Below are 15,068 nucleotides of genomic sequence, written 5' to 3'. Positions count from 1 at the left end.
CACACTGCCCAATCCATGCTGCCAATACCATGGCATTAAGAAAAAAGCTGTGCAGGTAAAGAGCGCACAAAATGGCGCCAAAAAGTAAAAATTATAGTAAGGCTCACCCAAGGGAAAGCGTGATAACCCCTGGTTTAAAAGGTCTAATGCTGCCGCCTCGTGGCTGAGGGACTCCTCCATGTAAAATTCACCAAACACAAAAAACAAACCTCTTTAAAATAGGCCATAAGTACATCTCTAGCTGCAAAAAGAGTAGATGAGTGTTGTGTTATTGGAGAACGTGTTTTTCACTCATTTGTTTGATTTTGTTCTCTTTATCCACTTTTAGGACTTGTGTGAAAATCTGAAGTAGTTTTAGATCAAATTTCGGCGGCAGAGATATGGAAAATTCTGAAGAGTTCACAAACTTTCAAGCACTTACATTATTTCTCCATACCCTCTTTTTTAAATATATTTTCTTCTAGAATTTTCCTCATTATCCCTTTACACAATTAATAAGGAGCATCATCTGACATATCCTGTAGCTGAGAATTTCCTTCCCTTCTTTCTATTTTCTATACAGAGGATGCTATTGTGTCAGATTTTTCAACCTGTTAGACTGGACATTTTTATTTTTCAATTCAAACTAAACAGGAAGACGATATTAAGTCACGTCATTCTGGTAGGAATAACAACCAAAAGAAGAACTACAGTATTCTAAGATCAGTCATAAAATATAGTTATTTTCCCTAAAAGCCTTAAATCTCACCATTATCTCTCTCTGCTCTTCAAGGTTTCGTAAAAAATTAGAAAACTCCTGGAGAGATGCATCTGCAATACAATATTAGGTCAAAGTCAACCATCCAATTCGCCACAAAGACATTTGCATAGGCCAAAGGATAAAGTAGGATGACCATACCGATACATCTCTCGTCATCCGTTTCTGCATCGCCGATGAATTCAAACTTGAAGTCTCTTAGTGAATGGGCAAACTTTCTCTGAGCCGTCGATAGACCTGAAAACAGAAAAGAAATCGGTCACAAGAAGAACATGCAATCCAACACCCAATGTTGTAGTTTTTTATGGTAGTGAATTGCTATCCTGAGTAAGGGATCCACATACTTTCCTTGTCTTAAAAAATGGAGTCAAGTAAAGCGCTAATTTGGGAGGTGTGTGGAATGGCTGCCTATGTAATGGTCAGAGATGTATACATATTTGCTATTTGATTACAATTATGAATCCTTTTACGGTATATACCAGTCATCCTTACCTCCGTTTGTTCCTGCACATTCAAAGACACACGGTTTGGTTGCCTTCAGTGGAGCCCATAATAGTCTGAGATTTGGATCATGGGCAAATCATGGAAACATGAAAACAACCCATACTTGGCAACTCGGAATTTGAAAGCAGAGTGACTAAAAGTATTTAGAGAACGTAATACAAGTACCTTGTACCTAGTACAGTGTTACTGTTTCCATCATTGTTCTCTTGTGTCTAAAAGCTGTTCCATTTAGCATGTCCACATGGACATTCCCTCTCTGAACCCTGCTTATACAGGTACTATACAGATGATCAGGTTTTAAATACATCAGATAGGGATTACATACATCAGCTAGGCCTGCTCTATATGGGTATACCTTGACGTTTGGTGGAGCAGCTTAGAATACATTTTTTGCAAAAAACATATCAACTAAATACCCTGGGGGTTTTTTCCATCTTTTTACTAGCACTTGCTTATTACTGTGAATTTTTTTTTTTTTTTTTTACAACAGTGTTTTTGGTCTTGTGTCTTCAAGTACCTTACAAAGTAGTTTTATATTTAAAGAGCAACTTCATCTTGGGTATTTGTAATGGAAGAGGGGGAGGTCTTTAATTTCTTTAAAGGAGTTTTCATGAATATGGCCAGTTTCTTCAACATATAGTGCCATCCACACTGGTGGAGTAGCTGAGCTCAGCGAGTGGATGTAGTGGTCAGGTGTGATATAGTCGGACCATCTATGCTACAACTTATAAAAACAATGACGGGAATCGTGGCAGAGAGGCGTTGCTGGAGCAGCGGATGGTGGGAACCAGTTCTTTCGATTATCTTAAAGGAGTTGTTAAAGCTCAGGGTTCAAGTCTGCACTCACTAAATGGTTGTAAACTTGTGAATCCTCACAGTGTGCACACTGCATGCCGTCAGGATTCTCTGATGATGGCCAGCGATTGCAAGTATGCGATTTGCATATACAAAGTCACATGCCGACTAGACATGTGCGGCCTCATTCAATACAAGTGAACTGAGTGAGGCCAGACAAGTCTAGTCGGATTTGCCCGGAAATATGCACATTCAGTGACTGCAGACGTGAACCGCAAGCCTGGACAACCCTTTAAAGAAATACATTCCCAGAGAACTCCTTTAACAATCGGACAACCCCTTAAAGAACTTGGCAAATATGAAAAGGTTACCAAAAAAAGCAAAATAATAAAAGCTAGTTCAGCAAATGTTACTAAAATCTGGTTGAATTATTCTGCTCAGTCAGACATCTCTAGTACAGTAAATCTTCCAAAAAAGGTAATTTTCTAACAATTCAAAACCACAAAGTCAATACTAAACCACAGGAGCAGGCACAAATTTTGCCCAGAATCATTACATTGTTTTACTCAAGGAAACTGGAATCTCTGCTGTGCATATACTGTGAGTGCAAAACCAATAGCATAACGCCCGCTTCTCATACCAGACAGCACTTCTGACAGGTTCTGAAGAAGACCAGATCTGGTTTCAAGTAAGCAACAAATTTACAACCTTCTAAATTACATCAGGCTATATATAAGTTCACAGACTCGAGCGCCATTCTATAAATAAAGCTGCACTTTTAAATATTCTGAACAATCTATAAAAAGGACACAGGGACGCAAGAGGTTAAAAAAATTGATTCATAAAAAAAAAAAATACCTAAAAAATCCTGTGAAGCTGCCAAATAATAATAATGGTAGACGTAGAAAGCAACAGCTGCCCGTGCCAAAGGTTGAATTGATTTAGAGAGTTTTATGTAATTGCACTGGAACAAAAAGCATTTCCTGGGTGCGGCATTAAAGGAGAACACTAGCTCCATGAGTCCATACAGGAGTTGTCCACTACTCGGGCAACCTCTTCAAAATCTGATTGCGTTTGCCCCTGCTAAACTAAACAGACTTAGGCCGGAGTCACGCCAGCGCATGGCACCGGATGTGATATGCCAATGACCCTCGGCTCTGCTGCGAGCGTGAGACGAGTGTCTTGCATCTGTGCTCTGATCCTCTTGCATGACGGGATCAGAGCTCAGGTGCGGACAAGACAGTAATTTATCCAGAAACGCTGCAGATCCGCACTGTGATGTACAGTACAATGTAAATCAATGGGGTTAAAAAATAGATGTGCAGATGGTGCAGAAAAATCAGTGCAGAATTGCTGCGGATTTCAAAGAAGTGCATGTCACTTTTGTGCGGATCTGCAGCGTTTCTGCACCCCTCCATGTTAAAAATACGCAGTGGCAAAAATCGCACAAAATCCGCATAAAAACAGCACAAAATCTACGGCAAATCCGCAACTGCGGATTCTGCCAGGAGATGCGGATTTTGTGCAGAAAATTCTGCACCTCTTTTCCTACCTGTGCACATAGCCTTAAAGGGAAGCCATCATCAGGAAATGACCTACTGTTTCAATCAGCCTTTTATGTTACACTAGATGGTGGCCCGATTCTAACGCATCGGGTATTCTAGAATAGGTATGTATATAGCAGCCACATACTATATAGCACAGGCCACGTAGTATATAGGAGCCATGTAGTATAGTATATAGCATACAAATAGTACGTGGCCTGTGCTATATAGTATGTGGCTGCTACATACATACATATTGTAGAATACACGATGCGTTGTATATAACGCAGCCCACGCAGTATCTAACACAGGCCACGTAGTATACAGCAGCCATGTAGTATATAGAACTGCCAACGTAGTATATAGCAGCCATGTAGTATATAGTACTGCCCACGTAGTATATAGCAGCCATGTAGTATATAACACTGCCCACGTAGTATATAGCAGCCATGTAGTATATAGCAGCCATGTAGTATATATAGTACTGTCCACGTAGTATATAGCAGCCATGTAGTATATATAGTACTGTCCACGTAGTATATAGCAGCCATGTAGTATATAGTACTGCCCACGTAGTATATAGCAGCCATGTAGTATATAGTACTGCCCACGTAGTATATAGCAGCCATGTAGCATATAGTACTGCCCACGTAGTATATAGCAGCCATGTAGTATATAGTACTGCCCACGTAGTATATAGCAGCCATGTAGTATATAACACTGCCCACGTAGTATATAGCAGCCATGTAGTATATAGCAGCCATGTAGTATATATAGTACTGTCCACGTAGTATATAGCAGCCATGTAGTATATATAGTACTGTCCACGTAGTATATAGCAGCCATGTAGTATATAGTACTGCCCACGTAGTATATAGCAGCCATGTAGTATATAGTACTGCCCACGTAGTATATAGCAGCCATGTAGCATATAGTACTGCCCACGTAGTATATAGCAGCCATGTAGTATATAGTACTGCCCACGTAGTATATAGCAGCCATGTAGTATACAGTACTGCCCACGTAGTATATAGCAGCCATGTAGTATACAGTACTGCCCACGTAGTATATAGCAGCCATGTAGTATATAGTACTGCCCACGTAGTATATAGCAGCCATGTAGTATACAGTACTGCCCACGTAGTATATAGCAGCCATGTAGTATATAGTACTGCCCACGTAGTATATAGCAGCCATGTAGTATACAGTACTGCCCACGTAGTATATAGCAGCCATGTAGTATATATAGTACTGTCCACGTAGTATATAGCAGCCATGTAGTATATAGTACTGCCCACGTAGTATATAGCAGCCATGTAGCCCACGCAGTATTTAGCAGTGTGGGCACATATCCCTGTTAAAAAAAAAAAAAAAAAAGAATTAAAACAAAAAAATTGTTACGGTACATACTCACTTTTTCACACAGGCCCTGTAGGTTTGGATTTCTTTCTCCCTTAATAACAAAGACCTTCATTTAAAAACACATGTTGTGTTTACTTGTTTTATCCTTGTCTAATATTTAGGCTGGGTTCCTATTGCGTTATGGGAACACGCTTAAAGGACAGCGTTGCACGGCGAAATTAACGCCGTGCAACGCGTCCGTTAGCACGCCCATTCACGGCAATGGGAACGCGCAGCACTAGCGCGTGCCATGTTCGGCACGCGCCAGCGACGCGCCGGTGTTTCCTGGCGCGCCGCGGACGCTGCTTGCAGCGTCCGAGGCGCGCCCGCGGTCCGTTCCCCGCTCTCGCAGATCGGGGATCTGCGAGAGCGGGGACGTTACCGCGACCCCGGGACGCGGCCACAGTAAAAACATTGCGTTAGCGCAACCCGCTAGCGCTAAACGGGTTGCACTAACGCAATGTGACCCTAGCCTTACATTTGTTTGGTGATCTGAAACATTTAAGTGTGACAAACATGCAAAAGAACAGGAAATCAGGAAGGGGGCAAATACTTGTAATCTTGCAATTTCCACACTGGCAACTGAAAAGCCAGAAGAGTTCAAAGGCTATATACAATGATTCTTCCATTTGTTTCCATTCTTTGTCAGGGAAAATGTAATATTAAGATATGTCTGACATCCACATGGTTAACGTTGTACAAAGGATCATTAAATCATCAGCTCTTGAAGTAGAGCGAGTGCCATTCATGACACCTAAGCCTAGTTGGTATAAACTTGCAAGGAAAGGAGGATGAACATGTTATCCAAACTGGACATTCCCTGTCCCTTATTTTGGGAGGGAGGGATGCAAGAAAATGAACTATTTAAAATTCATTGCTTTCCCGATGAAAGCAATAAATTAAATTTCCCTATGAAAATGGCATGAAAATGTAAGTAGCATCTAAAACTCTTCGAGGGACAAGGACTAAGGCAACGTTCACATTTGCGTCTTTGGACGCATCGTCGTGGACGCAACGCACGATGCACGAAAGACGCAAGTAAAACGCAGGCATATTTGACGCATGCGTTCAACCTTATATATATATATATATATATATATATATATATATATATATATATATATATATATATATATATATATATATATATATATATATATATATATATATATATATATAGGGTCTTTTCAGTGTCTCTATTTTTTAAGTAAAGAACGCATGCGTCATACAACGCACAACAACGCAAGTACTTGCGTCTTCTGCGTTGCCAATACACTTCAATGGAGTTTTTGACGCATCGACGACTCAAATGCAACGCAGGTGCGACTCATGCGTTTTTTAAAAAATTTTGGACGCAGAAAAAATGCAACATGTTGTATTTGCCGCGCCCTGCCAGGTGCGTCGAAACGACGCATGCATCGCGAAACGCACCAAAATGCATGACAACGCATGCCTATGCGTCCCCAATGTTAAAGATAGGGATGCATGACGCATGCGTTGTTTTGCGGCGACGACGCTGCGTCCAAAGACGCTAATGTGAACGTAGCCTTATGCTAGTCATAGGCTACAGTAGGATTTACTTAAGTTTCACATATAGTGCCTTGTGAAACCCCTTTACTGAGGAGTTATCAAACTGGGATGAACTGTATTGGAAGTGTCTTACTTCTGTATTCTGTGGTTTCAATCTTGGTTCTTTTCAATGTCTTACAAAAGCTCTTCAGGTAGTGCCGTATACAGTGCCTTGTGAAAGTATTCGGCTCCCTGGAACTTTTCAACCTTTTCCCACATATCATGCTTCAAAAAGATACCAAATGTAAATTTTTGGTGAAGAATCAACAAGTGGAACACAATTGTGAAGTTGAATGAAATTTAATGGTTATTTTAAATTATTGTGGAAATTCAAAAACTGAAAAGTGGGGCATGCAATATTATTTGGCCCCTTTATTTTCAGTGCAGCAAACTCACTCCAGAAGTTCATTGTTGATCTCTGAATGATCCAATGTTGTCCTAAATGCCTAATGATGATAAATATAATCCACCTGTGTGTAATCAAGTCTCCGTATAAATGCACCTGCTCTGTGATAGTCTCAGGGTTCTGTTTGAAGCACAGAGAGCATCATGAAGACCAAGGAACACAACAGGTAGATCCGCGATACTGTTGTGGAGAAGTTTAAAGCCGGATTTGGATACAAAATGATTTCCAAAACTTTAAATATCCCAAGGAGCACTGTGCAAGCGATCATATTAAAATGGAAGGAGTATCATACCACTGCAAATCTACCAAGACCCGGCCGTCCCTCTAAACTTTCATCTCAAACAAGGAAAAGACTGATCAGAGATGCAGCCAAGAGGCCCATGATCACTCTGGATGAACTGCAGAGATCTAAACCTGAGGACAACAATCAGTCATACACTGCACAAATCTGGCCTTTATGGAAGAGTGGCAAGAAGAAAGCCATTTCTTAAAGATATCCATAAAAATTGTTGTTTAAAGTTTGTAACAAGCCACCTGGGAGACACACCAAACATGTGGAAGAAGGTGCTCTGGTCAGATCAAACCAAAATCGAACTTTTTGGCAACAATGCCAAACGATATGTTTAGCGTAAACGCAACACAGCTCATCACCCTGAACACACCATCCCCACTGTCAAACATGGTGGCGGCACCATCATGGGTTGGGCCTGCTTTTCTTCAGCAGGGACAGGGAAGATGGTTAAAATTGATGGGAAGATGGATGGAGCCAAATACAGGACCATTCTTGAAGAAAACCTATTGGAGTCTGCAAAAGACCCGACACTGGGACCGAGATTTGTCTTCCAACAAGACAATGATCCCAAACATAAAGCAAAATCTACAATGGAATGGTTCACAAATAAACATATCCAGTTGTTAGAATGGCCAAATCAAAATCCAGACCTCAATCCAATCGAGAATCTGTGGAAAGAGCTGAAAACTGCTGTTCACAAACGATCTCCATCAAACCTCACTGAGCTCGAGCTGTTTGCCAAGGAGGAATGGGCAAGAATTTCAGTCTCTCAATGTACAAAACTGATAGAGACGTACCCCAAGAGCCTTGCAGCTGTAATCGCAGCAAAAGGTGGCGCAACAAAGTATTAAGTTAAAGGGGCCGAATAATATTGCACGCCCCACAATTCAGTTTTTGAATTTCCACACAAGTTTAAAATAACCAATAAATTTCATTCAACTTCACAATTGTGTTCCACTTGTTGTTGATTCTTCACCAATAATTTACATTTGGTATCTTTGAAGTATGATATACGGAAAAAGGTTAAAAAGTTCAAGGGAGCCGAATACTTTCGCAAGGCACTGTATGTGGCACTACCCGAAGAGCTTTTGTAAGACATTGAAAAGAACCAGGATTGAAACCACAAAATACAAAAATAAGACACTTCAAATACAGTTCATCCCAGTTTGATAACTCCTCAGTAAAGGGGTTGTCCAGGACTGACATATTGACAACCTATCCTGGATAGGTAATCAGTAACAGATAGATGGGAGTCTGGTTATGGCAGCTCAGCCCCTATTGAAGAGTATGAACGGAGCTGCAGTTCCGGAGATCGACCCCTACACCGTGCATGGAGCAGTGCTGTTCCAGATGATTGTCGGGGGTACCACGTGTCATTCACTGACCTGATCTGGATGACATATACTAAGGATAGGTTATCAATACAGTAGGCGCTCAATGAGGTAAAACCCCTGAGAGGTTATCCATAACGAAGATGTGTGGTATAGTTCCAGGACTTAGGATAATCTCCAGAATGGGGGACACCCAATGCGGTCTTGCAGAGATGAAAAAGAAATGGAGAAGTAGCAGCATGTTTTTGCAGTGCTCCTCAAAAGATAGATACGGGAAAGGTGGTACTCGCACCTAATAGACACACACATACCCAGGAGATATGCCATAAATGTTTCTCATGCGAATGCCCATTTATAGCAGAGGACCTAGATGATGATGCCAATATCACTTACAAGAATTTGCTTCCACCACAACCACAAACATTAATGGTATGTGCACACGTTGCAGATTTCCTGCAAAACTGCAGCTTTTTTTTCCGCACAGAAACGCTGCAGTTCTGCAAGTGGTTTACAGTACAATGTAAATCAATGGCAAAAAAAAAATGCTGTGCTGATGTTGCCGAAAAATCTGCACGGAAAACGGAGCAGATTCAAAAAAGGACCGTGTCAATTCTTTATGCAGATCTGCTGCGTTTCTGCACCCATTTCATAATAGAAATCTGCAGGAGTTAAAAAAAAAAAAGGAAGAAATCTGCACAAAAATCTGCAACGTGTGCAAAGACCAAAAAAAGGCGCAGATTCTGACCTGTGTTTTCTGCCAAGAAATGCAGAATCTGCACAGAAAATTCCACAGTCAAATCTGCAACGTGTGCACATAGCAAAAATTGCATTTGAAAGGTTTAGGCTAACCCAATCTCAAAAAAACTACATGATGGAAGGGAGGAAACAGAAGTACTGTGCTGGAATTACTGAGAAGTGCATTATTGACATGTGTCTGTTACAACATGTGACTCAAGTTCTGCAAATTATCTTGAAAAAAATATAAATAGTGAAGTCATTTAGTAGGAACTAAAATATAAAGTTATTTTAGAACAAGCATAACTAAAAAGCAGAGGTAATGTATTGTACAATTGTGGCCAATAGTTGAAACTTAAACAAATTTGGGTTTTCACAAAGTTTGCTGCTTCAGTGATTTTAGATCTTCTAGTCAGATGTTTCTATGGAAGGTTACTGAAGTACAATTTCATATGTTTTTACACTTTTATTAACAAATACACCAAGTTTCTGAAAGACTCAATATTTACAATGTTGACCCCCCCTCCCCAGAGACTTCTTCGATTCGCTCTGGCATACTGGATATCAAAGCAATGATGACAGCACGTTCCCTTGGAGGTAACCATTTCAAGCACCAGTCTCCTTCTGAAGCAACTAGTCTGCTCTCATCACTCAGCCATGCTGATTAAATTATATCAGCTGCCTTGTCCTTGGTAACACTTACACCTGAGGAATGAGAATGTCACTGAAATGATGTAAGCAGATCATTTTGTGGCAGAGCTGAAAAGTCAGTGGAAATTAGGTTTTGTTATTAAGTAAAGTTTTTATAGCCAAGAATGCAAAGCAAAACATGTGGACCTATCTGTAATGAAAGATAAGAGCAATGAAAGTTGTCTACAAAGTCTTTTAGAGGGCTGCTTCTTGAAATTACTAGGCCACAGCAACATCTTAGTGGCCATGTAATCGTAAGAGGCGCTCAAGGTGTTGGCATTCAAGTGAAGTTCACACTGCCCTGATGCAGCTGCCTCGTAGTACCAACTGAACAGTTCCAGGAGCCCCGACATTGGGAACAGCTGATCAGCACAGTGTGCTGGGTGTGGCAGTCCACCGATCAGACATTGATGACCTTTCCTAAGGATAGACCATCAATGTTAATGTCCCAGACAACCCCTATAATTATACAGCATTAAGGGATCAAGTGTCTTATTTCCACAGAGAAGAATGAATTGTGAAAAAGCAAGTGTCTGAAAGAAAATGCAAATTTAGAGTTCATGTGGATGCAAGACCGCAGTCAAGGTGATTTTCTGGATTTGTTTTCTCATTTTGACTCACAGTTGTGGTCTACTTATGATATCAATTACAGGCCGTACATCTTGCACAATTGGTGGCTGACCAAATACTTTTTTTCCCCACTGTACACGTTGTGAGGGGTTGACACTCAGCTGCTGCACAAGGTAAACACAGGATTGGTTTTGGTAGTAGATCACCTGTTGGTTTTCTTATGGACAGCATAAAACCTTAGCAGGGTTCAGCAAAATATACAGAGGCGTTCTGGCGTAACGGTAAAACAAAACAAAGATTCAGTCCAACAGTCCTTTCCCTCCAGGTTTCACCCGCCGGTAGAACGCACCATCTTTAGCTCCCCCTGGAGCCATGTGGGAGTTCCTACTCTCCCAAAGCACAACAACCCACTGACTCATGTCCAGGTATTTAACATAAACCATGTGATAATCACATGACCATGACATCATCCCAGGTCCTGCCAGTACACCTGCCGGTGTCGGCTCTGCAGGTGGAGATATAGTGGGCATCCTCCCACCCATGTTATAGATGCCCACATAAAGCCAGCCCATGTATGCAACTTTAAATTAACCCCCTCAACACGTAGTGTGCTGGAGGAAAAATATCCTGGTTTCACATCACTGATGCCAATATGAGTAGTGACATATCTCCCCTCATAACGTGCTAGTGACCCTGTCACAACGTACATATATGAGCTTGTATTGTAACGAATGGTCACTACATTCCCTTTAAGACTGCCTCATTGAATAAATTCTGAATGATGCACTTCGGCTACAATTACTCCACTATCTCACGTCCTCCTCTCAGATTAGAAGCCAATACAATATTGTAGTTTCTCAGCAAGTTCTCTGCCGTTGATGAAGCGTCCCGTTGTCTGCAGCAGCCAAACATTAGTGGAAGGCTGTCAGACAGAGGATGTGTTATTAGCTAGGTGACAACATGACAATACTTGTCCTGTTCGTTCCTCAACACTGTGGGTCATTTCTGCTATCCCAGCCGTGCGTATGGCCCTAGCCCCAGATCCTAGAGTGAGGTCATCATAATTCTGCCAGCAAGATCAGCAGACTACATTAATATAAGTAGTCAGCGGAGGCAGTGTATGTATATACCACAGTAACTGAAATGTAGCAGGACTGAATGGTCTGATCCTTTACAATATAGTATCTAGGAAGTCAGTCGTCCGTTTTCCTATAAGGCAGGATATAATATACATTTCAGGACACAGATTTAAGACCAAATATGAAAAAATCTGTATGTTTGTTTATTATGCTTGGTCATAACAGCGCAACATACAGCTGTGTGAAAAAAGGGTTTGCCCCCCTTCATGATTTCCTATTTTGCATGTTTGTCACACTTAGGCCGGCGTCACACTAGCGAGTTTTACGGACGTATGAGCGCATTAAATACATCCGTAAAACACGCATTACACACGGCCCAATTATTCTCTATGCCCCAGCTCCTATCTGCCGTATTTTACTGACCGTTTTACGGCCGTAGAAAAATCGCAGCATGCTGCGTTTGTCACCGTATTTCGCAAAAAAAAAAAAAAAAAATCGCCAATGCAAGTCTATGGGGGCCCGAAAAATACGGATTACACACGGACCAGCAATGTGACTTGCGAGAAATACGCAGCGGTGTTAGCGAGAAAAGCCGGTAATTCAGTGCAGTGTACAGTAAAATCACACTGACAGCTTACAACAGAATAGGTGGAATAAATGTGTACACATAGAATAGATATATATATATATATATATATATATATATATATATATTTCATCCAGCGCTAGATAGCTTAAAAGCCGGTAATTCAATTGCCGGCTTTTGCTATCTCCTTCCTAAACCCGACATGATATGAGACCTGGTTTACATACAGTAAACCATGTCATATCTCCATTTTTTTTTTTGCATATTCCACACTACTAATGTTAGTAGTGTGTATGTGCAAAATTTGGCCGTTCTAGCTATTAAAGGGTTAAATGGCGGAAAAATTGGCGTGGGCTCCCGCGCAATTTTCTCCGCCAGAGTAGTAAAGCCAGTGACTGAGGGCAGATATTAATAGCCTGGAGAGGGTCCACTGTTATTGGCCCCCCCTGGCTAAAAACATCTGCCCCCAGCCACCCCAGAAAAGGCACATCTGTAAGATGCGCCTATTCTGGCACTTGGCCACTCTCTTCCCATTCCCGTGTAGTGGTGGGATATGGGGTAATGAAGGGTTAATGCCACCTTGCTATTGTAAGGGGACATTAAGCCAGATTAATAATGGAGAGGCGTCAATTATGACACCTATCCATTATTAATCCAATTGTATGAAAGAGTTAAAAAAAAAAAAAAAAAAACACAAACCCATTATTAAAAAGTCTTTTAATGAAATAAACACACAGGTTGTTGTAATATTTTATTGTACGCTCAATCCACTGGCTAAAGACCCTTGCTCTGTGACAAAGAAAAAAAACAATAAACCAACAATATACATACCTTCCGAGGATCTGTAACGTCCCACGTTGTAGATCCATCTGAAGGGGTTAATTTTTTTTACAGCCAGGAGCTCTGCTATAATGCAGCTATGCTCTTGGCTGTAAAACCCCAGCGAATGAATGGAAACTAGGTCAATAACCTGTAGTTGCCTTCATTCGCGGTGAGGCGCCCTCTGCTGGATGTCCTTCGAGCATGGGAAAAATTCAGAAAAGTTCCCAGGCTCGAGTTCATATGAGGACAACCAGCAGAGGGCGCCTCACCGCGAATGACGGTAACTACAGGTCATTGACCTAGTTTCCATTCATTCGCTGGGGTTTTACAGCCAGGAGCATAGCTGCATTATTGCATACGGAGGATGCCATGCGCAAAATACGCTGACACACCCTGCCTACGGAGGAGATACGGACCACTATTTTGGGGACTTTGCAGCGTATTACGGCCGTAAATTACGGACCGTATTTTTATACGCCGAGTGTGAGGCCGGCCTTAAATGCTTCAGATCCCAAATCAAATTTAGACAAAGATAACACAAGTAAACACCAAATTCAGTTTATAAATTAAAGTCTTTATTATTAAGAGAAAAAGAAATCCAAACCTACAGGGTCCTGTGTGGAAAAGATTAAGCCCTTTACTTAACTATTTGGGTCACCAATAACTGGCAATGAGATTTTTTTTTTTTTTTTTTTTACAACACTTGGGAGGAATTTTGGCCCACTCATCTTTTCAAAATTGTTACAATTCAGCCACATTGGAGGGTTTCTGAGCATGAACCGCCTCCTGTAACCCCCAGAGGTATTATCGGTTTCGCATTTTCGCTTTTTGCTCCCCTTCTTCCTAGAGCCATAAGTTTTTTATTTTTCCATCAATATGGCCGTGTGAGGGTTTGTTTTTGAGGGAGGAGTTGTACTTTTGAACGACACCATTGGTTTTACCTTATCTTGTAATAAAAAACGGGAACAAAATTTGCAACTGCGGTGAAATTGCAAAACAAAAAGTATAATCCCACACTTGATTTTTTGTTTGGCTTTTTTGCTAGGTTCAGTAAATGCTAAAACTGACCGGCCATTATGATTCTCCAGGTCATTACGAGTTCATAGACAGCAAACAAGTCTAGGTTCTTTTTTTATCTAAGTGGTGGAAATGAAAATTGCGCCATTTTCCGATACCCGTAGCGTCTCCATTTTTCATGAAGTCTGGTTGGTTGCTTGCCGAGCTGAAATTTTAATGATACCGTTTTGGTGCAGATACGATCTTTTGATAGCCCGTTTTTGCATTTTGACTTTTTTTTCCCTCGCTACGGTGTTTAGCGATCAGGTTAATCCTTTTTTTTTTTTTTTTGATAGATTATAATAAATAATAATAATAATAATTTTATTTATATAGCGCCAACATATTCCGCAGCGCTTTACAAATTATAGAGGGGACTTGTACAGACAATAGACATTACAGCATAACAGATTAGATTGGGCGATTCTGAATGTGGTGATACCAAATGTTAGTATTTTTGATTTTTTTATTGTTTGTTTTATTTTGAATGGGGCGAAAGGAAGGTAATTTGAGATATATACATATATAGTTTGTTTTAAAAAAAATCTAAATTTAAAATTATATATATATTATAATATATATATATATATATATATATATATTTTTATATATATATATTTATATATATATATATATATATATTATATTTATATATATATATATATATATATATATATATATATATATATATATATACATACATACATACATACATACATACATACATACATACATACATACATACATACATACATACATACATACATACATACACACACACACACACATACATACATATATATATATATTTAAAAAAACATTTCTTTTTACATTTTGGCATGCTTCAGTAGTCTCCATGGGAGACAAGAAGCTGCCAAAACCCGATCGGCTCTGCTATATAGAGGCAATGATCAGGTCGCCTTGCTATGAG

General features: G+C 40.3%; 1 protein-coding gene across 1 annotated transcript in view; it reads right to left on the bottom strand.

Moving 5' to 3' along the window:
• Positions 1 to 15,068, bottom strand: part of ARHGAP10 (Rho GTPase activating protein 10) — a 392,295-nt gene that overhangs the window by 283,375 nt on the left and 93,852 nt on the right. Inside the window, exons 2-3 of the mRNA XM_069744044.1 lie at positions 899 to 994; positions 749 to 810 (exon numbers count right to left, since the gene is read on the bottom strand). Coding sequence (XP_069600145.1) covers positions 749 to 810; positions 899 to 994 — 158 coding nt within the window. The remainder of the gene's footprint in view (positions 1 to 748; positions 811 to 898; positions 995 to 15,068) is intronic.

The sequence above is a fragment of the Ranitomeya imitator genome, chromosome 1 (assembly GCF_032444005.1).
Source record: "Ranitomeya imitator isolate aRanImi1 chromosome 1, aRanImi1.pri, whole genome shotgun sequence".
NCBI classification, from domain to species: domain Eukaryota; kingdom Metazoa; phylum Chordata; class Amphibia; order Anura; family Dendrobatidae; genus Ranitomeya; species Ranitomeya imitator.
The sequence above is the reverse complement of the archived record's forward strand: the minus strand, read 5'-3'. Positions and strand labels throughout refer to the sequence as shown.